The 25,092-nt window shown below is 34.1% G+C and overlaps 1 protein-coding gene across 3 annotated transcripts in view; it reads left to right on the top strand.

The window, feature by feature from the left end:
- CTNNA3 (catenin alpha 3) overlaps positions 1-25,092 on the top strand; it is a 1,722,523-nt gene that overhangs the window by 1,293,965 nt on the left and 403,466 nt on the right. For all 3 annotated transcript variants that reach the window (XM_034662590.1, XM_034662589.1, XM_034662591.1), the window contains one exon: positions 18,682-18,882. In XM_034662590.1, the coding sequence (XP_034518481.1) occupies positions 18,682-18,882 (201 nt within the window). The remainder of the gene's footprint in view (positions 1-18,681; positions 18,883-25,092) is intronic.

The following is a 25,092-nucleotide window of genomic DNA, read 5'->3' as shown; positions in this document are numbered from 1 at the left end:
TTTAAACCTTAAGAAAGCAAAACGTATCCACACAATCTACTTTTGCTGTGAGAAAGATGTATGATTATTTCACTGAATAATCATAGAAAACTTATGTATATCATTATTCATTATGACATAATTATACTAGAGTAGCAGCATGAAGTGGTTTAGAGCAAAAGCTCTTTTTTTTAAATTGAGGTATAATTGAAATATAACATATCAGTTTCAGGTGAAGAACATAATGATTTGGTATTTGTATACACTGCAAAATAATCACCACAATAAATCTAGTTTCCCCCGTTACAAATATGAAGTTACATAATATGTAATGTGATATTATTGACTGAAGTCAACATGCTGTATGTTACATCTCAAGACTTATTTTATAACAGGAAGTTTGAACCTCTTGACCCCCTATCACACATTTTGGCCACCACACAACCTCCCTTTCACTGGCAAACACCAATCTGCTCTCTGCATCTATTCTGTTTTGTTTTGTTTGTTGTTTCCTTTTTAGATTACACATATAAGTGAAAACACATGGTATTTGTCTTTCTGTCTGACTAGTTCACTTAGCATAATATCCTCAAGGTCCATCAATGCTGTGAATGGCAAGATGTCTTTTTTTTTTTCTTCCAGCTGAGTAGTATTTCAGTATGCATGCATAAATCTATCTCACATCTTCTTTATCCATTTCATCTGCTGATGGGCACTTCGGTTGTTTCCATGTCTTGCCTATTATGAATAATGCTTCAGTGAACACAGGGTTGGGTGCATAAAAATTTCAGGTTAATGTTTGCATTTTCTCCGAAAGAACATCCAGAAGTGGAATTGCTGGATCATGTGGTAGTTATCTTTGTAGTTTTTTGGCGGACCTCCATGCAGTTTTCCATAGTGCCTAAATCAATTTATATCCCCACCAACAATGCATGAGGGTTCCCTTTCCTTCACATATTGGCCAACACTTGTTATTTCTTGTCTTTTTGATAATAGCTATTCTGACAGGTGTGAGATAATTGTCTCATTGTGCTTTTGAATTGCATTTTCCAGATAATTTGTGATGTTGAGCACCTTTTCATATGCCTAGTGTCCATCTGTGTGCTTTCTTTGGGAAAATGTCCATTCAGATTCCCTTCCTATTTTTTAAATAAGATTATTGGTTTGTTATTGAGTTGTATGAGTTCTTTACATATTTTGGATATTAATTCCTTATTGGATATATGATATGCAAATATCTTCTCTCGTTCAATGTGTTGTCTTTTTACTTGCAAATAACTTTCTTCACTGTGCAGAAGCTTTTTAGTTTGATATAATCTCATTTGTTTATCTATCCATTTGTTGTCATTGCCTTTAGAATCCAGTCCAAAAAAATGTTGCCAATAATGATGTCAAGGAGCTTACCATGTATGTTTTAGTCTCAGATTTTAATTATTTCTGGTCTTACATTCAAGTCTTTAATCCATTTTGAATTAATTTTCTGTATGGTGAAATAGCAGTCCTCTTTCATTCTTTTGCATATTGCTGTCCAGTTTTCAGACCACCATTTATTGAAGAGACTGTCCATTCTTGATTGTTTATTTTTGGCTCCTTTGTTATAAGTTAATTGACCACATATGAATGGGTTTATTTCTGGGCTCTCTGTTCTTGTTCTGTTGTCTGTCCATCTCTATCTTTAGGACAATGCTATACTGCTTTGATATTATAGCTCTGTAAGATAGTTCAAAATCAGGGGAAATGATGCCTCCAGTCTTGTTCTTTTGCAAGATTGTTTTGGCTATTTGGGATCTTCTGAGGTTTCATACAAATTTTAGTATTATTTGTTCTACTTCTGTGAAAAATATCATTGGTATTTTGATAGGGATTGCATTGAATCTGTAGATTGCTTTGGGTAGTATGGACATCTTAACAATATTAATTTTTCCAACCCATGAGCACAGGCTATTTTTCATTTATTTCTGTCATCTTCAGTTTCTTTCATCATATCTCATTGTTTTCAATGTACAGGATCTTCAACACCTGGTTAAAATTATTCCTAGGTAGTTTTTTTTTGATGCAAATGAATTATAAATGGGATTTTTCTTAATTCCTCTTTCTGATAGTTTGTTTTAGTATATAAAAATGCAACATATTTTTGTATATTAATTTTCTATCCTGCAACTTTTCTGAATTCATTTGTTAGTTCTAACATTTTTTTTTTTGGTGGAATTTTTAGGGAATTCCTATGTATAAAATCATGTTGCTCACAAGTAGTGACAGTTTTACTTTCTCACTTCCTATTTAGGAGTCTTTTATTTATTTTTCTTACCTAGTTCAAGTGTCTAAAAATGGAAAATGAAAAAAGTAAAGGGTCTCAATCGTTACCTCTCCATCACACCAATGGATTATGACTTCTGCCTATTCTAAATGTCAGTCCTCAAAGAGGAAGACAGGCCTCAGTTAAGGGTCAGGAAGATGTATGTAGTTGGAAAAACATTCCTTAAATTCTCAATAATCATTTTCTTGCCTAGTTGCTCCAGTGAGGACTCTCAATATTATGTTGAATAAAAATGGCAAGGGTGGGTATCTTTGTCTTGTTCCTGAATTATCAATAATATTAAATACGTATTATGAAATGGTAACAGCTATTATATTTATCACATGAATTTTATCTGAGTTACTTCACATTCATGTGAGATGAAAATTATGCTTCTATTTAGAAGTGTTTTATTTTTTAATTGCTTCTTTAAATATACTTCCAAACTGAGTAAACTAATAATATGCACATGGAGAATTTTCCCCTCTGAGTGTTTTACCCCCACTACTTGAATCAATAAATGAGTAGCTTAAGATAAGGAAAAAGCATTTTGATATTGATCTGGACAATAATTTTTGGATGTGACCCTGAAATCACAGAAAATAAAAGCAAACATAGACATGGGATTTCATTAAAATAAAAGTCTTCTTCACAGTAGTGGTGCCTGGGTGGCTCAGCAGGGTAAGTGTCTGCCTTCAGCTCAGGTCATGATCCGGTCCAAGGATTGAGTTTTCTTAAGGTTTTCTGCTCAGGGAGGAGTCTGCTTCTCTCTCTCCCTCTCCTTCTTTCCCCAGCTCATGCTGTCTCTCTCTCTCTAATAAATAAATAAAATCTTTAAAAAAATAAAAAATAAAAATCTTCACAGCAAAGGAAATAATCAACAGGGTGAAGAGACAACTATGGAATGGTAAAAAAATACTTGAAAACCATATAGTTGATAAAAGAAGGGATTAATATTTAAAATATATAAGGAATACAAACAACTCACTAGCAAGAAAACCAATAACCAGATTTTAAAGTGGGCAAAAGACCTGAATAGACATTTATCAAAATAAGAAATACAAATGGCCAAAAGATACATGAAAAGATTGTCAACATCGCCAATCATTAGGGAAATGCAAATCAAAACCAAAGTGAAATGTTACCTCACACCCGTTAGAATGACTATCGTCAAAAAGACGAACGATAACTAGTGTGGGCAAGGATGTGGAGGAAAGGGAATTGTTGCACACTGTTGGCCAGAATATAAATCAGCACAATCATTATAGAAAACCGTATAGAGATTCCTCAAAAAAATTAAAGATAGAACTACTATATGATCCAGCAATCCCACTTCTGGGTATATATCCAAAGGAGATGAAATCAGGATTTTGAGGAGATAGCTGTACTCCCGTGTTCATTAAGCATTGTTCACAATAGCCAAGATATGGAAACAACAGAAGTGCTTGTCAACAGATGAATGGATAAAGAAAATGTGGTACATTTATTATTATTATTATTATTATTATTATTATTCAGCCATGAGAAGGAAGGAAATCCTGCCATTTGTGACAACATGTTTGAATGTGGAGAACATAATGCTGAGTGAAATAAGCCAGGAAGAGAGAGAGAAATGCTGCATAGTATCACTTACATACTTACATGTGGAATCTAAAAAAAAAAAAAAGAAAAGAAAAGAAAGAATGATAGAATGAAAGAACGAAAGAAAAAAACAAAAGAAAATAGTCTTTAGTAAACCTGAGGAAAGAGGGATAAGATTTCCAAAGATTTTGGATTTTGTGCCCAGATTCCTATAGACTCAATGGCATGCAGTTACAAGAATGGAAATGGAAGAGAGTTGGAAGTAGATCTGCCAATACACACACGCACACACACACACACACACACAGAACGCAACCTGCAAGATTGTCCATTGAGGCAAAAGAGGTTGGTAAACAGAGTATGTAAGTTACATGAAGAAGAAATAAAAATTACTAATTACCTAATGGTCTAACGGATTTTTTTCTTTTCCTTGAGTTCCCAGAAAACAAACAGCAGACAAATCTGTAGGATATTAATAATTCTTTTGAAACTTCTGATTGGTTTATTCATATTATCCTTTTTCTTACAATATCCTTATGAAGATGTTTTCCCTTATAAGTATTAAATCTAATAAGCTATAAAAACATATATGTGCATACGTATGTCTCTGTGAGTGTGCATATTTGTATGTCTTCAGGACCTCAATTATTTTAGAGCTCTTGTAAATTATTGTTGTTTAGGTATTCATGTTCAAATTTGCTGTTTTAGTGAAGACATAATTTTGACATAAGCAGTTTATAAACAAATGGTATAAACTTAGGTTGGCTGGAGCAGAGAAGTAATATTACTAATATCTAGGGAAATGTGTTCTTTCTTGGTACCTGAAAGCAAATTATATGAGTTAGATCATATAAAAATTAACCCTTGAAGGACTAAAAGTACAGAGTCATATAAGTCAATTATAAATAAAGCTGCATCATTAAAGCATGATTCAATTAAATACATATGACCTTATTCATTGAAAGTGTGATAGTATTAGGGCTCATACAACAGTTTTCTTTAGATGATGGCATAGGTCTGTGGTATAGCAGAATAATGAGCAAAGAAATTCTGCAATTTCTCTTGATATTCCTTGATAACAGATGGCATTTTGAAAATTTTATGAATAAGTTTTGATATGAAAATTAAGTATGAGAAAAGTAGTCCAGTTCTTATTTAAGTCCCTTGATGTTATTTTATAACACTGGGTGACAACCTCACTTTTTCACACATGTACCACGTGCCAAAATTATGTTGGAATGTGAGGTACTATGTTTGGAAATACTTGCTCTTTACTGTTGAAGTCAAGCTTTGTGTTTATCATTTGAGTTACAATATTTTCTATCTCCTCTGTTTGTTTTTGTTTTTTGGGGTTTTTTTGTATTGAAATAATATTGTAAGTGATCACTTTCTTTGTAAAAAGGTTGAAAACTCACTAAAGCAGAAAATACAAGTCAACCAGATGCAGGAAAGAAAACTAAGTCAGAACCCATGGATACATAGCATTGAGAAAATATTCACGACCAATTTTAACTCACGTGTTTTATTGGTGTGGATAATGACATAAGAAAATAAAGTTTATGCCAACTTTCCAAAATTGTATGAAGAGAGCAAAGTTAATTATAGCCCCTCAAATTATTATTTTACAGCTAACCAGAAGCAACAAGGTAAATCACTAACCCTAAAAATAGACAATGAAATAAAGACCACAATATGAGTGAAAATTACTATTTGCAGCTCAACAAACATGATTGGAAAAGGAAATAAAATGGAAAAGGCAACAAAATGAAAATTAAAGGAAAACGAAATCAGACCAGATGTTGTGAATCTGTTTTTCATGCAGAGATGCTTAAATGCGAGGAATGGCCTTCGAGGCAAGGTTACTGAGATAATAACACTGAATTTGTTCAAGATGGTTTGATTAGATGGTCTGACAATGGAGGTTTAGAACTAAAAGGAGAATAAGCTGTGTAGGCCAACCAGGCTCTTTGCATTTTTTTAACAAAAATATCTTCCACCTTTATTTAAGATCTTGAGCAAAGATTATATTTCCCTGCTTTTTATTTAGCTTTGGCATCAGAAAAACACAACATATTTTGATTCACACTTTTATCAGTCTTTTTAACAGCTTACCTCTTATTACTATCAGCAGTTTTTGCTCTCATGTTACCTTTCTTCCTGATTTTATTGTCATTGGCCTCATAACAGTACTTCCACTAGCTTCCCCTACTGTACTCCTTTTTTTTTTTTTTTGAAGATTTTATTTATTTATGTGACAGCCAGCGAGAGAGAGAACACAGCAGGGGAGTGGGAGGGGAAGAAGCAGGCTCCCAGCGGAGGAGCCAGATGTGGGACTCGATCCCGGAACAAGGGGATCAGGCCCTGAGCCAAAGGCAGACGCTTAATGACTGCGCTACCCAGGCACCGCTGTGCTCCTTACTATATGGATATTTGTTCTATATGCTGCTGTCTTTCATCCTGTTTGAATCCTGGCAAACATTTCTTTTAACTACAGTACTTTGTAGATAGATTGCATGGGTCCCATGCAATCTTTGTAATTGCTGAACATATGATTGCTATTTCTGCCAATTTTCACCTTGGAAGTTTCTAAATGAGAAGAAAACTTGTGCTTGAGCACAGAATTAGGAAAATAAAAGAACTAATTTTGTAAAACATCTTTAAATAGGAACTTTTAAAATTTTCATGCCTCTCTTTTCCTAAATTGAATCTAGGCTGAACTGAGATATCCATACAAAAAGGACATGAACTGTATTTTACAAGTCATGAAAGAATCAACTAAAAACAATTAAATGTGCAAAGAAAAACAAAAGATGTAAACCATAAATAAACCATCTAACAAAATACTACATATAAATTATGTGACATAAGAAATATTGAGAAATTCATTTTTTTTATACAGAAATCACTCTAGCAATGACTCCCACAATATGCCAGTTACTTGTCTACAAACTCTCATAATTGAAGACATTAGGGACTGTTGAATGTACACATCATTCTAATAGGAAAATTATTCTACCCCTAATTTCACAATCATCAAGGAACTTGTAAATACACTATGAACATTAAGAAAGTATTTCCACAAAGACTGAGACATACTCACTGTGATCAATCTGATCTCAATGGAGAAATCCATGGTATATGCAAACCTAGAGGAAGTACATTGTAGGAAAAGGATAGTCTAGCCACTCTTCCCCATGTACATTGTGGCATGCATCATATATTCTTTATAGCTGCTTTATTTATTTGGTTATTTCTGTCATTAGACTGTGAGTTCTTTTAAACCAAACACAGTGACTTATTTATCTTGTCAACTTCTATACCTTGACAAAATAGTGGTAGAGAATTTTACAAATACTCATTGAATAATGAATTTTAAAAAAAAATATCTTACAATTGCTACTAGCTTGCAAGTAGAAAGACAAAGAGGAAAAATAATCTTGGAATAATTAAGAGTGTTAAGATTTATCTAGGGGTATCAGATTTATATTTACTTCAGCAACATATAGTTGCTAACAAATGAAGGTGTGTATAATTTTCCAAGTTTTGCCTATTAAGGTTCATTCTTTAATAACATTGTTAATTAAGAATAGACTATAATTTGAAATAGTAATCTTCAATGTGGTAATACTTACATATTACTACATGCAGTATTATTTTATGGAAAATAACTGATTGTTTTGGGAAAAAAATTAAACTTATCCATAATGCCATTGTCTATTAAAATTACAATAGGAGTTTTTGAAAATTTTTTCCAGACTTTCTGAAAAGGAATGTAATTATATAGTAGATTGTAAACAAACAAATACATATATATGATTTTTAAACAAAGATTCTATTTTAATAGCTATATATTCCGATGTTTTCCCTTAAAATTATCTCATAACCATTTTTTATGCAATTTAAATATTTTATAAGCTTTTAAATTGTTTTATGACATTCCATTAAATAAAGTTATTATTTATGTTCACCAACGGTTAGTTTGTATTATAAAATAGACTCATTGGTAGTTGTTATTGTAATCAGTAGCTGCGTTTAAATTTAATTATGACATAAATCTGTAAGCGTACGTATGTGTAGGAGGGCATCTTTGTTTATTAGAAAAACTGTTTGAGAGCGATAATTTTGTAACTCTTGTTTCCTAACTCCACCAATCCACTGCATAGATTGAAGACTGAATTTATTTCTCTAAAATACTTAATAACTATTTTAGTGATTTGTTGCTTGCCATTGCTGAATTGCTCATAAATATTTCTATATCTGTCACAGAAAAAGAAAAGAAGGCTGTTTTACCTTTTAATTAGGTAGCTCTACCACAGCATTCCCATAACTGGGTTTATTTACAAATGTTACTACGTGTCATTGACTTTAGATTTCACTTTCATATGAATACCCAACTTATAAATAAGGTGAAAACCTTTATAATCATTCTCTTGAAATTTTAATTCATGACAATTTCACTTAGCAATGTCAATACATTTTAAATAGTGTAATAAACTGCATCATTAATTATCTCTGCCTAATTTCATCCTACTTAGAAGAAAAAAAAGTTTAAATATAACAGAAGAGATTTTTAATTTCCTTCTTTTAATATCTGAATAAATCCATGTTTATTCAGTAAGACTTTGGATCTGGTATATGTTTCCAGAGTTAAATTAGAAAATCAAATAACGGTCTAGAGAGAACTCCCAAAGAGAAAAAGTGACTGATGCTGGTGAAATTGGAATATAATGCAGTGGTTATAGGATGGCTATGAGTTGGATCCATTTAAGAATCTCCTATAGCTTTGTGTGATCCCGGCATTATGGGATCAAGCCCCACATCAGGCTCCTCGATGAGCCTGCTTCTTCCTCTCCCACTCCCCCTGCTTGTGTTCCCTCTCTCACTGGCTGTCTCTCTCTCTCTGTCGAATAAATAAATAAAATCTTTAAAAAAAAAGAATTTCCTATAGCTTTGTAGGAACTTCATGGAGAAACCCCATGGAAAGGTAAATAAATAATATAAGCACAGACCCAAGAAATCCATTTTAAAATGAAGTATACTGAGTTCTCTGAAAGGATGGCACCTGTTATTTTAAGCGGTGTATTTTACCCTTCACCTTTTATTAATTCTTATAATTTGCTGTCCAATTACATGTATTTTTGTGGGATTTCACATATTGTTAAAAAACAATCATGATGATTCAGACTATTTTGTGAATGACACTGATTTGGGGATTAGAAACCACACTTTGGATTTACTTCTAACCCATGGGCTTCTTTGTCATCTGTGTGGCAAATTCCAGATTTTAATAAGTTCCTCAAAACGATTACTAATGAGACAGAGAAAGAAAATTCATCTCATGGAGATATAAGGAAATTTTTGTGCATCTGAGAGTAACATATAAAAGAAACATAAATTTCAACAAAAAGACATTGTGACTGAGTTTAAATAAATTCACTGACTATGGAAGTAACCTTCCCTATGGCATATATGCAATAATAATCTTGTCCTTTTTAGTTGTTTGCCCTTTAATGTGGAGAAATATTGTGTTTTAGAAGGCAATTGAGACAATTGAACTTTATACCTAAATGTTCTGAAGGAAGGGAGGGGAAGGGAAGGGAAGGGAAGGGAAGGGAAGGGAAGGGAAGGGGGAAGGGAAGGGAAGAAGGGAAGAAGGGAAGAAGGGAAGGGAAGGAGAAGGAAGGAAAGAAAGGAGGAAGGAAGGGAGGAAAGAAGAGAGGAAGGAAGAAGGAAGGGAGAAAGCGAGAAAGAGAGAGAAAAGGCAGGCAGGAAGGAAATTTGCCAACTTATAAACAATTCATTTGTTCCTAATTTTATCTTTACATTTGTCATTTTATGTCCTTTATTCTTTGGAGTTTCTGCTCTATTATATTTATGATATACTCAAGGACGTCATTTAAAATAGTGCCAGGATTTTCTTATCTCTGTACCCCAAAATACAAATTTCATAATTGGATACCCACATTGTTCTGCATTTTGAACTATAAACAGGGAATAGCACCCAAATGATACTGACTGATTTTTACCAGTGTATTCAGCAACAGAGAATTCTAACATTTGCATCCAGTGTGCAGGAATTGAATGGTTTTATTGCATAATATGGGAGAATTGCTCACTACTGTCTGTTCCTGCTGACAATCCTGATGTTCAATCTGGAAATATTCTCAAAGCTATGTTGCTTTTTTTTTTCTTTAAGCCCAGTGCTTTGATATTAGATGTTAATAGGCTCTTAGTCTATGGAGAGGAAGAATGGGACAATTAACATGAAAAAGCTCCATCTAAGAGGAGTCTTTGAGAAAAGTATGGGTTGAATAAAAATGCCTAAGGTTTGGTTTATTTTTTCTGTTAGTTTATTTCGTCAAGATAAGGGCAGCATAAAGTGCAATAACCTAAACTTTTGTTCTTACATCAGAATAGCTATATAGCTGTGGAATTGCACTTCATTTGTTAATTGCTTCTTCTATGGCCATCTTCTCTGGTGATGTCTCTAGAATACTTTAGTTTCCTTTTAGCTATGATGGCTCTATACAGGGCCAGAATATTAACATTACTAGAGCACTGTCCATGTGAGATGTGCAGAATTAAAACTATCTTCTAACATATACAAAGATGATATCTCATGTTCTATTAAAATTAATGTGAAAAATTATAATGCATTCAACTATATAATATTGTAAACAATCTTTGGCATCATTTTTTATAAATTTAGAAAATATTTTAAACCTGTAATCTCCCCTTCCCATTATACATTTGGTATAGCTGAATTATATAGTTACACAATCACTGTATCTTAAAGCCAAGTAAGACCTTAGCATTTATAGGAACTTAGCAGGTGGGACAAATTTGATTTTAAGTTAGGGCTCAGTTATGGTAACTATGACTTTTGGAAAGATACTTATCTGTTCAGAGTCTCTATTTCTTTATCTTTAATGCTGAAATGTAACATACATATCTTTTAGGATTATATAAGAATTTAATGAAATAATACACATATTGTTTAGCACAGTTCTTGGAGAACAACTGTCATTCCCAAATTTTTTTTAAGAACTCAAACATAGATATTGACATAGATATTACTGTATGAAAGTGAGAAGAGTTGAGGAAAGAACCAAAGTTTTTCTTAGTTATTTTCTGGGAAAAATTAAAGTGTTACTACTTCATTAATTATAGACATCTGTAGATAATAAATGTTATTGACTATGTAGGATTACACATTATAAGTTCTTTTACAATTTAGAAGCTAAACAATGCTTATTAAAGGTCTAAAATGGACGTTGACACTGAATACCAGATGTTTGAAGAATTTCCTTTTTGGTAAAATTGATGAACCAATATTGATTCATTAACTAAATTCTATAGTTTATATTAGGATTCATTATTTGTTCTAAATTCTGTGGGTTTTGACAAATGTATACCATGAAAGTATCATAAAGGATAGTTTCATTACACTGAACATCTCCCGTGCTTCACCTCTCCCTCCCTCCTTACTCCAGAATCTCTAGCAACCCTGATTTTTTTATTTTTACTGTGTCCAAAGTTTTGCCTTTTCCCGAATGTCATATAATTGGAATTATGCAATGTGTGGCCTTTTCACATTTTCTTCTTTCATTAGCAATATGCATTTAAATTTCCACTTTGTGTGTGTATGTGTGTGTGGCTTTGATGCAGACAGGCTGGGTCTGAGGACCCAGGAGAGAGTCCCACAGGACAAGCCAAGAGGGTCCTTGGCTTCACACAGGATAGAAATCAAATGCAAGCCAAGAAAGTAGAAACAAAATGTATTAAATAGCTTAAGTGATGGATAAAGAATAGCAGCAGAGTGTCTGGGAGACTCAGAAAGGGAAGGGGAAGGAGTCTCATCATTATTTGGGGCTAAGGGCTTATATTAGAAAAGGGTCAGGGTGCATGTTCCTCTGGGAATCCAGAGTCAGGTCCATCGAAGGCAAGTGTCAGGTGAATAATAGGTGTTATTCTATAAATCACCAAAAGTAGGGGTATTGATGCCAGTGTCAGCTAAGGTTTGTTCATAGCTAATGTCCTGCAACATGTTTGGGATTTGGCTCTTCTTGGTTGTTATGAGGTGTTTGGGGTCTAGGACAAAACTCAGAATGATTAACTTTCTTGCTTCCCCTTTGAAGTGGGAACATATTTTTTTTTGGCTTATTCACAGGCAGACTATGGAACAGGAGTAAATGGGCCTTAGCAGAAAAACAGCAGAGACAGGACCTTTGTAAAATGGAGTCCTTTCAGCTTTCCTACTTCAGCTTGATAGCTCATTTTATTTTTTGCTAAATAATATCCCATTATCTGGATGTATCAGTTAGTTTTTCCATTCATCCATTGAAGGACATTTTGGTTGCTTCCAAATTTTGGTAATGGCAATTAAAAATGCTATAACATAAATGTGAAGGTTTTGTGGGAACGTAAGTTTTAACTCTTTTGGGTAAATATTAAAGAGCACAATTCCTGGATAGTATGGTAAAAGTATGTTCAGTTTTATAAGATGCTGCCAAACTGTTTTCCAAAGTTAATATACCATTGTGCAGTCCCACCAGTAATGAATGAGAATTTCTGTTGCCCCATAGTCATCACATGGTATTTATTGTCAGTGTTCTGGAGTTGGCCATTCTAAAAGGTGTATTGTGGCATCTCACTGGCTTTAATTTGCAATTTCCTGATGATGTGCAATGTCCAGTATCCTTTCATATGCTTAGTTGTCATCTGCATATCTTCTCCCTTGAGATGTTTGTGCAGATCTTTGGTCATTCCAACTGTTTTTGTTGTTGTTGTTGAGTTTTAAGAATTCCTTATACATTTTGGATACTAGACCTTTATGAGTTACGCATTTTGCAAATATTTTTCTCCATCTGTGACTTGTCTTTTCATCCTCGCAGAAGTTTTTAATTTTTATGAATTCCAACTTACCAATTTTTCCTTTCATCATTTATACTTTCATTGTTGTATTTTAAAAAGTCATTGCCAAATCCTAGGTTACCTAGATTGTCTCCTAGGAGCTTTATAGTTTTGCATTTAAAATATAGGTCTAGGTTTCAACATGTAACTTTTGCTTTATGTATTTTCCCCCTGAACAGGAGAAAAATACTTGAAACAAAATTAATACCTTCCAAGTCAAAGCATACAGTCAAAGAATAATTTTCCAAAGTTGAAATCAAGATTTTTACAAATTTAAAGTGAGTTTGTGCCAGAAATTCATTCATTAGCATGATGATAAGTCTTGTTTAAGGAGAATTGGATGAAGAAAGAATGATTAAATAAAATTCCTAATTTAGGGGCGCCTGGGTGACACAGCGGTTAAACGTCTGCCTTCAGCTCAGGGCGTGATGCTGGCGTTATGGGATCGAGGCCCACATCAGGCTCCTCTGCTATGAGCCTGCTTCTTCCTCTCCCACTCCCCCTGCTTGTGTTCCCTCTCTCGCTGGCTGTCTCTATCTCTGTCAAATAAAAAAAAAACTTAAAAAAACTTAAAAAAATAAATAAAATTCCTAATTTAAAAACACAACTTATTAATGTGCTACAAAGCAATAAGAATGTAACCTTCAGGATTATCTTTAGTACAAAAATTATTTCTATCTCTACCAGATAAAAATTAAGTTGCATTACTATGTGACAAGAATCATTTATATAGCTGTCAGTTTTAGAAACAAAATGAGCATCCACTCAGAGCTGCAGAATATCCTAACCAATAGTAAATAGCAAGTGGAGCAAAGGTACACACTCCTGGGGAATTAGATCTTAGGCCTGATTCACAATTTCTGCCCAGCAGGACACTGCAAGGGCATGCAATAGTACTTTTGCCTATTTCCAAGCTTCTGATAAATTTTTTAATAAATCCTAAGAGCATACTGAAGACATACTGAAAGAAATATGAAGGCTTCAGTGAATTTCTTTTGGTGTTTTGATTTCTATCGAATTGCATCTGCATAAGTACTACAGAGTTTTGTGAAAAAGTTTAACAAAACATTAGAATTCTAAAATGATAATTGTGGCATCTTTATTTTGGGAAGAGTAAAGGATGATAAAAGGAAATAATTATTTCTGGTTCCTAACTTGCGTAGTCTTTGTGGATAGAGATTGCACCTTATTTATCTTTTATATCATCTCATTTTTTTAAAGATTTAATTTATTTATTTGACAGAGAGAGAGAGAGACAGCCAGCGAAATAGGGAACACAAGCAGGGGGAGTGGGAGAGGAAGAAGCAGGCTCATAGCAGAGGAGCCTGATGTAGGGCTCGATCCCATAATGCCGGGATCACGCCCTGAGCGAAGGCAGACACTTAACAACTGAGCCACCCAGCCGCCCCCATATATCATCTCATTTTTTAACTTGAAGTATTACTTAGGTTAGGGAGAAGAGACAGATGAAAGGTTTTTAGGCTGAAGAAAGGGGATGAAGAGAATTATTGAACTCTACATCTGAAACGAATGATATAGAGTATGTTGGCTAATTGAATTTAAAATTAAAAAAAAGAAAAGAGATGAGGAATTTTAAAGTGTTTTGTGTTTAGCTCCATACATGCTCTTTATTCTCAAAATTGTGCCTGCCTACATCTTTATACAGCGTATCAGTTAATTGGGAGACCAATCCTCATGATCAAATTCTTGCCAAACAGAAATTTTAACCACCTTAAAGTAGACATATAAACAAAACGTAACTTACTGGTGCATTCCATTTGCTTTTAGTTTCACGTTTTTTGGTAAAAGAGAAAGAAAATTGCTGTTTGTTTTTATTTATTGAACATTTGTGTACTTGCCTTTGTAGTGAGTTTGAAATTTACACTTAAAAGTCCAGGTGTGCAAAAATGGGAATTTATTTCCTTATAATTAAACTTAGCTTAACTCTCTGAGCTCATATACAGTGCGTTGCTAATCTTACCCTTGCCAATTTAAGAACTTTAACCTCTTTTGGCTTATAACTCAGTCTCTTTAGGGAAAAAAATCTTTAGACAAAATATCTTTTTCTTTCTTCTCCTCTTCTTAGAATTGTGTTTTAGGTATGCAGATGTCAGGGAGGAAACACTTGGCGGTATAGTACCCCCCCTCAAGAGATTACAACATGAACCCTCAACTTCTTCAGGCTTTGTCACTGATATATTCAAAGCCCATCTTTGTGAATGAAAAGAAAACAGACTTTGACCTCTCAACAAAGTCTACTTTTTGCAGATAAAATGTGCTCCTACTTCCAGTATTTTCTTTGGGCTACGGATTTTAAAATTCTGCTTTGGAAGTCAAAGTCAATAAATTATTTTTTTGGTCTCTCTGGATTTTTTTTGTTCATTTTCTACTTTCTCAAAGGCGAAGTCTGTCTTTAATTGTGGAAAACTGAAGAATTAAGAAAGAAATAGAAAAAGTTTAACTGCATTTCAAAATCTTATGGTGTGATGCCACAGTGACTGGAGATGGAGTTACCCAGAGAAGTTTGCAACAGATAAATTATCTTTTTGTCTAAGATCCATTCCTTTATTGCTTTGTTTATGACTGTTTTCCAACATAATAGAAATCACCCTTTGCATCTCCGGAGGGCTGTAAAATGATTGATAGAAATTGCCAGTACTTCAACAATTCTCTGCTCTAAAAATAATGCACTTCAGGATTTGCGGTAACACCAGGACATTCCACTCCTCACCCCACATCAAATGCTAAAACTGGGATTCTGAAACAAAGACAAATCTTCAGTCAATTCCACAAAAATATAGTATTCTGAATATGCTTGTTCTATAATAACATTTTCTTTCTCTTAAACCTCATTTTAAAAATGATGTAGTTGTTGAGTTCAAGTGCATCTACAGTTAAAAAATAAACAAATAAAATGGAGGCAGAGTTCCTAATGAGCTCTGCTATGTCTAACAAGTAAACCTATTTCATTAGCAAAAGCTTCAGAGATACATCAGTAAGAAGTTTTACACAAGGTATTTGGTGTTTAATTTCTGTCCTAGAAGCATAAATTTATATAGCTAGACATAAAAATCAAACTATCCTGAAGGCCTTTCTAGCAACTTAAATTCACCTGAAATAGGAATAGAAAGAAATAATTGTTTTTAAGAAATGAGTTTAATGTTTAGTTATTGTGCATATGTGGGAGGTGCCCAGCATTTTTATTTTCTTTTTCTGGCACTCTATGTTTAGAATTTCATGCAAATAATTTCTGGCATCTTGTGAAACATTCAGGGTAATGGGAAAGTGTCATAATAATGGAAATTTTGCAAACCTTTCCTAATGCTTTTGTGCTATATTTAATCTTAGTAATTCAAAAGATCATTTAGTCATCATCTCCAACATTCTCGATATAACTGCTTCGGATAAAGTCTGCTTAAATGTTTCTCTTCACTTCTTTCACTTATTTTTTACATATTTATATGTTCATGTAGAACTTTTATTTCCATATCTGACCTCCCCTCTATAATTCTTCAATGTGATTAATACTATGCCTTCCGATAACGTGGCTCAATCTAAAGCAAAAACCACACAAACTTTAATAAGGCCAGCAAAAAAGAACCAAAAAAACCCTTGCTGTATTTTAAATCTCTGCTTTAAATAACAAAATAAATTGGTGATTGTGTATGTCATTGCTCTACAGACGAGGTGAACATTCAAGTCAGTTTTGAATATTTTTTATATATTATTTCCTGTGCAAAATTTACTAGGAAGAAAATAGCTTGTGGCAGCTATGATTTTGCCTTTACTTAAACAGAAATTACAGTTTATTAGTTAATTAATCTTCCAAGAATAAACATTGTTTTTCCCTAGATATTTTTTAGCTTCTCTAGGACTGAGCCAGAACAGTTCTGAAATCTCAAATTAACCACCTTGAGTGAATACAGATTAAACATTTATTGTGTGTGGGTGTATATAGTATTAGTTAAAAAAAAATAACAACATATTCGAACAATAACAGCTTCTTACTGTGTTGTTAAATTGCACATCTGTGGACTTAAAACAACAACAACTGATGATTATATCCTTCCACATTAAAACTTGTACTTTCAGTTCTAGGGGAACATGACAGTGATGACATACATGCACTTTCTATTGAGATGGGACTGTGCTTGGATTTATTATAGGCCTTAATGGCACATTTATAACTGAATGCTACAAATTAGGTTAAAACTCTAGTGAATTTATGATGAAGGTTTTCAGTGTTTAATCCTTTTCATGCAAATGACCTGATTGTCCTTGAGATGGGTTAAATTGATTAAAATTAAGTGCACAGACATGTGTCTACCTATGTTCATAATCCATGATTTAGGATTTAGACAAAATAATTTACTGGTCCCAAGTATGTTACTAGAGGACTTCATTCATTCAACAAACATTCCTGTTGGTCTAACAGATGCCATGTATTATACTAGGGACTAGATATGATACTTCAAACAATAAATAAAATTCTTACACTCATATATTTCACAGTCTATAAAAGAGGTGTTTTGATTAGTACATCATTAAAACATGGAAAGAAGCTGTAATGAAAACATATAAGCCATCTAATGGGAATCCCAAGCAACATGGAACCAACTTTGTCCTGCTGTAGGTCAGCATGGATTTCCTGAGGAAGGAACATTGCCCAGTGTTTGAAATAATAGTTGGAGTTGATCAAGCAGACCAAAGGAGATTGGCAGATGTGATACTGTGATCTATAGTAAGAAATATATATTTGGTATTTGTCCCATTTCTGGTACAGAACTCCTAATTTTTGGAATTTCCCAAATGATGAGAGCGATAAAGGTGTTTTTGTGATGTTAATGAGGTGACATTTGTATCATCCACACACCCCCAGTGGGGGCTGATTGCCAAGATAATCTACCATGTGATTAGAAGGTTGGAACTTGGGAACTTTCAGTCCCATCCTCTGGCCTCCAGGGAGGAAGAGGGACTAGAGGTTAAATCATTTGTCAAAGGCCAATGATTTAATAAATCATGCCTATGTAATGAAGCCTCCCTAAAAACCCAAAAGGACAGGGTTTAGAGGCTGTCAGGTTGGGACTATTTGGAGATGTGTGGAAAATGGCGCACCTGGAGAAGGTGTGGAAGCTCCTGACCCTTCCCACATAGTTTGCCTTATGCATCTTTTTGTCTCGCTGTTCTGGGTTATAAAAGTTAAATCTAGTAAGTAAATGTTTCTCTGTGAGCCACTCTAGCAAATTAATCAAACCCAAGGAGGAGCTCATGGGAGCTGATTTATAGCCAGTGGGGTTAGAAAGGCCTGCAACTGGCTCTGAAGTGGGGTGGAGGGCAGTCTTATAGGACTGAACCCTTAGCCTTTGGGATCCAATGCTACCTCTGGGTAGGTAGTGTTGGAATTGAATCATAGAACACTCATTCGGTGTCCAGAGAATTGCTTGATGGTGTCGGGAAGCCTCCACCATAACTTAAATTCTATTACACACCAATGAACATTAGTCGAATTGGAACTCCATAGTTTTATTTTTCTATATATTTAGGATAGCTGATATTTTTTAAATGTTTTATAATCTGCATAGTGTTGCTTTTAATCGGAATTAAGTGTTCCATCATTGTGTTTTATTTTTACTTTCATCTAAAAATTTTCTTCAATTTGTACCTGTATGTCACTCAAACCTAAAATCAAGTCAGTTGGAACTAAAATCTAAAATAATATGTAATCTATAAAAATGCAGGTAAAATATAAAATTCTATATTTCACAAATTTTTCTATTAAGGAGATGTAAGCAAATCGTATTTTTTTCCTTTAATTGTCAGTGTGTCCTTTATTCCCAGTGAGTTCCACATCTGAAGTCAGAAGTTAACATGAATTGTAATATGCTACACTAATTTGATCTGTTTACTTACAGAAAGCCATATCCTAGAAGATGTCAACAAGTGTATCATAGCGTTGAGAGACGAGGATGCTGATAATTTAGACCGTGCTGCAGGTGCTATCAGAGGACGGGCAGCAAGAGTTGCTCACATTGTCACAGGTGAAATGGACAGTTATGAGCCAGGAGCTTACACTGAAGGTGTGATGAGAAATGTTAACTTGCTTACAAGTACCGGTAAGTTTCAGTCCCCAATAACAGCTGCACTGTTCCTGATACTTGAATCCGTGTAGTTACCAAATATTCATACTCATGGCAAGCAGATCTCTGCCTGTGTTGCTTGTTTTAAAATGGATTGCTCTCCCATCTGTTAGGTCCTTGCATCTTGTGGTTATAGGATTTGAAATTTATTTCTACAAGTAAATACTTTCATTGGGAAAAATAAGTCTTTTATAAATATATGTGTTAATGTGTGTTATATGAATTACCCACAGGCCTTAGCCACTTATGAATGTTTATTATGCCAGACTGTTAGGATATATAATTAGGCCAGATGTGATAAGTATGTAATAGTTTCCAAGTCCTCTTTTAGCTGTATCATTGGTATCCCCAGGTTTTTGTTTACATTTCTTTTTTTTTTAATGTGAGGATCTTTCCAAATCATTTATATATAAGCACATACGTTTTGTTCCTCTTTTATTTTTTTTATTTATTCGACAGAGATAGAGACAGCCAGCGAGAGAGGGAACACAAGCAGGGGGAATGGGAGAGGAAGAAGCAGGATCATAGCAGAGGAGCCTGATGTGGGGCTCGATCCCATAACGCCAGGATCACGCCCTGAGCTGAAGGCAGGCGCTTAACCGCTGTGCCACCCAGGCGCCCCTTTGTTTACATTTCTTAAACAGCAGACTTCCCTACGTTCCCAGAGAAATGCTCTGTGCCTTCTTTCATGGTCTATTTGTAAAATGGCATTTTGTTCTTTTACATAATCTTCTTTGATTACTTAAGAAATACAGAATCAGGATTTTGTTTTGGTGGCAGCACCCAGGTTAATATTTTCTAAATAAGCCAGTAAATGCTTACTTTGTATCACTCGATAAAAATGCATTCTTATCTTCAACACTGTTACATTTCTCCATGGAACTTACAGAAGCATTTGAATTCATATGGATTTAGGAAAAATGGATATAATTTGAAGGAGGGCAGTCAATTATTTTTCGAAGTTATCATGGCAGAACTTTTTCCTGTGAAAACACTTTGTGCTGTGTGAAATCCTCAGGATGAAGTTTTCTTAGTAATTACCTACTAACGCTAGACTGATGGTGCACCCATGATTACTAAAATATTATAAATTCCATACTTAAGTCGTCAGTTTTATCTAGATAATTGTTCCTTAGGTTATGGATAGGACATATCAAATTTGGACAATAGTAGTGTACATTTTTTTAGTGAAAGTGGTAGAAGGAATGAGGATGGGTGATTTTGTGGGGACAGGAGAGGGCCGCTTCTTAAAACTAAATGCCTAAGAGAATCATATCAAGAGGCAAATAAACCTTCAGCAGGGACTCGTTCTGAAGAGGTATACCACAAGGTAAGCTGAGAAAGGTTTGTAGAGAATTGATGATTAATATTGTTGTTTTCCTAACATCTTGATACAGAAAATCATTGATGAATCTTGGTTATAATTTTCTCATGATCTCTTTAAAAATATTTCTAAAGTAGTGAAACATTGAAGATATCCTAAGGAAAGATGGGGAAGGTCCATCTGCAATTCTTGGTGTTATATTTGTATAACAACTTAAAATCCACTGATGTTACAAATAGGGCACATGGTAGATCTCATGTGGCACATACCACATACCACATCCTGAGGTATGGCAATATATTTACTTGCTTAAGGAGACGATTGTGTTATGGGCGTTCTGCATCTCTTCCACAAACTAAATTTGACTGGTCTTTCCTTGTTGGTCAAATCAAGTATGGAGTCGCCTGATTTTTTTTCTCCTTTCTGAAAATGGAATTGTAAGTAAAAGAATGCATCAGGGTTCTCTTTTGAGTCAAATGAAAATTTCCTGCAGGGAATAGAATAGGTCAATTCTACCAGGATTTTATATATATTTTGCCACTCTCTCAGTTTTGTAATCATATTAGTAATGTCTTGTGAACACTGTTATGGTCACAATATCTTTATGAAGTACCAAGTTTACAGGTTTAGTTTCCATAGGATAGAGTTTTATATCTGCTATGTGCCAAGAAGTGGAAATGAAATTCTAAATTGTCTAGGATGTAAAGTGTGTTGTGGGAACCCTGTTCACAATCAATTCTTATAATCTGAAATAAGAAAATAAAAATAAAGCAAAGTTATTTACACATTTAATTACAAGTTTGTCAATACCTCTATGATTTATAATGACTTTACGTAGTAACTAACCAATATGGCTACAAAATTCATTCATTCAGAAAATAGAGAAGTCCTTTTTCCTCTAATTAGTTGTATGTAACTTTAATTAAAATTGTCCAGGTAAATTATGTCGTGTGCCCCAAATATAATAAATACAGAATAATTCTGGGTTGTTCTGTAAGTCTCATTATTAATATAACTATAATTTATGACTTTCCAATTTTGTCATTTTAGTTTTTCAGATAATTTTTTGGTTTATCTTTGGGGAAGGATCCTCATTTTTCTTTTATATGTCTAATTCCAAACTTTTCTCCAGTTTTTCTTGAAATTTATCAAAAGCATACCTCACTAAAGGGAATTCTGAGCAATAAATTAGATGAAAATGCTAATTAGATCCACTTGATCTTAACCAAAGTTGAAATATGTGAGCATTTTACCTCCCATAGAGATATTGCCTATGGAAAATACTTCCAGCTATTCTATCCTCCATAATTAAATAACACAACACATCTGCTCGTAACTTGGACTTATTATTTATAAATAATCATCAAATTAAGTAATTGGAAATGTCATGTTTTGTGTCATGAAGACTTAATAGTTCACATTTTAGCAAGTGAATGGTCTACGTGGCCTGTTTTTCTTTTCTCTTATACAGTTCTCAGGTCTTGACCCTACTTCCTGAAAATAACTTAATAAGGAGCTATTGTGAATTGTTTTTATTACTGAGACTTCCTTAACACTGCAGAATTTGTCTTAAAGTACTGTAATCAATGATGAAACCTAAGCCATGCTTATCTAAATCACAGAGTGTTTTTGGAATATTGCACCTTTGATTTTCATCAGACTTTGTGGCTCATTAGCACATTTTCAAGATTTGATGATCTTCGAAGTGTTTTCTCAGCATTAGGAAGTAGAGCTGCCCTGTTACATTTTAGGAATTTGCATTGTTCATAAACCTTAGCAGTTGGTTTTAAGTGAAATGTAGGCAACATCTGGAATGCTGCATTTCATTCAACAGAGGCATGATTTTGTAATCTCCATGTGATATTCCTTATTCTGCCTAATTTTTCTCTGTTATGAAGCTTCTTCATCTGTCAGGAATTCCTGATAGGGGAGAGGAAATATATTAGTTTTTTTCTGTTAAATAATGAACTTTCTCAATTTTAATGTGAAGGCTTAGAAGTTATATTCTTAACACCAACTTTAGTTCTTTCATACTCACCTGGGGAGAAACCTAAACAAAGAGGGGATTGATAACAGTATTTTTTGTATGTGATTTATGGACTCTTACCTAATTCAGAAATAAGCAGGCCCCAAAGCACCTTTTGAAAACCACCAAACTCCTCCTGGTTTCAATGTCAGCCAGCCTCATGGACCAAAACAGAGCAGGCACATTCATGAACTGGACCAGGACATCCTGGTGGCATCCACTGCTGGCAGCTTATAGAAAAGGCAAGTAAAAGGTCATTCAAGTATTTCATCAGGCCCAAACTGGAAAACGTGGACCTAGAATCCTCTCCCGAATAGAATAGAGAAGAGCCATATGGTTGCAAATAATTTTGAGCCAATAAATATTTCCAAAATTTTCTTGTAAATTTTTTTGTGGTCAATTTAAACAATAGGCTTTTAAAATGAATTTTATCTAAAAATAATTTAAAAATCTTTAATAGCAGTAATTCCTACCAAGTCCCATTCATTTAATATTTTTCACATATGAATATCCTACATTTTGTAGCCAGATTAAAACATGTTTACTTACTTTTCTTATGTTTCATCTCTGGTCTATAACCTTAAATAATTATAGGAGAAAATAGAAAGGTTTTAGTTTTTGCAGTTTTTTCACTCCACAATCCAAAAGAGGTTGAAAATTAGTGGTCCATATACTAGATACGACTCAATATGTTGCAAAGGAATTTTTATGTGTCCAGTAGAGTTTTGACCAACATAATTTTGTTTTGTTTTAAGAATTAGTTTCTAATTTTATATATATATATATATATATATATATCATCTAATTGCATTTGCTTTAGCCTCCTGGCANAGAGTTTGCCTGGAGCTTGGTGATGTCTTCCTTTGCTTTGAGCCTGGGATCCATAGTCTCCTATGCTCCATTTCATTATATACCTAGGCTGCTTCATTTAATTTATCTAGCTGAACTTTGTAGGCATTTGAGTTCACCTAAACATGCATTTCTCTGTGTGTGTGTGTGTGTGTGTGTGTGTGTGTGTGTTTTCCTGTTGTGGGCCAAAGGCACTTTCTACTCATCTAAGTTGGTAGTTTCACATTTTATTTTCACATTGCATCCATCTTTCAAGAAACAGCTCATATCCCATGCCTTCTAGGAAATTTTTACTCGCTCTGGCAATACTGAATTCTTTCTGGCTCCATGTACTGTAGATTTTAAAGGACTTGCCACCCAGTTGAATCATTCCAGACAACTATATGCTGTTGATGAACTCTTCAGATAGACTTAATTGGAAATGACTTTTCCTTCAAGCAGAATGTAAGTTAGAGAAGAAAAAGGAAACTTGTTATGTCTTGCATTTCTTTATTTCTCTTTGCTTCTCTTCCAGACCTACCATTGTGTCTTACATGTGCTAGATTAAAACAAAACAAAACAGAAGAACGACTCTTGAATTGTATGTATATGTCTGTACTAATTCTATTCTAGCAGTAGAAAATCTTTTCTTCTCTACTTCCCCTTTAAAATTATAATTATTTTCCAACACTTTCTCAAATGCCACAACCTTTGCATAGGAGCTTCTGATTCCCCTTCAGGTAGAAATAATTGCTCCATTATCTGTATTACCGTGGATGAGCTTGTCCTCTAGTTAATGCTTATTTTACTTTTCCTTGTATCATAGTCAGTCACTTACATACATGTTCCCCCAACTAGATTATAACAATCTTAAAGGCAGACACCATATTTTATTATTTTTATATTTCCCAGTAGCATTTTACCCGTAGTAGAGGTGCCCAAGTCCCTTTACCAATTTAAAATTTAAAATTCACTACAATATTATTCTGTGATACATTCTAACAGGGTTAAGCAAGAACACAAGTTACCATCCCAGTTCAGGAAAAAGACAAAAAACAAAACTCAAAAACAGTAAACTATGTCAAAGGCTGGGGCAGAAAAAAGGTCAGGGAAGTGATTAATTACTGTCCAGAGTGAGATATTAGCTACTTCCAGAAAACTTGGGGTCAGATGTTTAAAAGTCTTTAGCAAGCTTTTGAACAAGAGATCGTGACTTTTATGTATTCTGTTACTTATAAGAACCCTCCTCAAAAGGCATCTGGTGAAAGATCCCCCTGAACCTGATTTCACTAATGGTTCTAGCAAATCCCTGTAAGGGGTAGCAACTATGCCTTCAAATTCAGAAACTGTTGCCAGTAAACTTCCTTCCTCTGGTAGCAGTTTGAGACAGGACTCCCAGTTACATACTTTCTTAAGTTTAGCCTCAGCTCTAATCTGACACCCTTTCACACAGTCAAAGAGCATTAACAGGAAGCTTCTATCTGCAGATCATTTGGCTAACCTGGATAAACAAGTGTCTCCATGTTGGTGATGCCAAAATCAGAAGTTAAATGACAGCCCAGCCCCTTTAAAGAGGAAGATCCCATGGCTTCAGAGGTACTCCTGTGGCTCCAGGATTTGGGCATCCTGGGCTAGCATCATGGGTGAAAGAAAGCAGCTGCTTGAACTTCTGAGTGGAAAACGTATTTTCTGCCTAAAGAGAACTGGATTTGAATAGGATCCATAACTAGTTAGTAGGCTGAGGATACTTCTTTATCTTGCCATTTTAATTAATTGCAAATATAAGCCTGTCAGGAAAAAAGAAGTGCTATAAAAACTGAAGTGCTATAAAAACTGAAATCTTATACTGGGGATGAAAAGGCTTTTTGACCTTTTTGGTAAGGTTAAGTCCTGAGAGAAGTACATGAAATAACCTAAAAAAAAAAACCACTGTTGATAATAACGTTATTAATAAAAAAGAATACATTCTGACATGGTAGAAGTTTTATTATCAAAGAGGAAATAATCC

Source organism: Ailuropoda melanoleuca, chromosome 6 (genome assembly GCF_002007445.2).
Source record: "Ailuropoda melanoleuca isolate Jingjing chromosome 6, ASM200744v2, whole genome shotgun sequence".
Lineage (NCBI taxonomy): Eukaryota > Metazoa > Chordata > Mammalia > Carnivora > Ursidae > Ailuropoda > Ailuropoda melanoleuca.
Note: the sequence above shows the minus strand (reverse complement) of the source record. Positions and strands in the feature narration are given on the sequence as shown.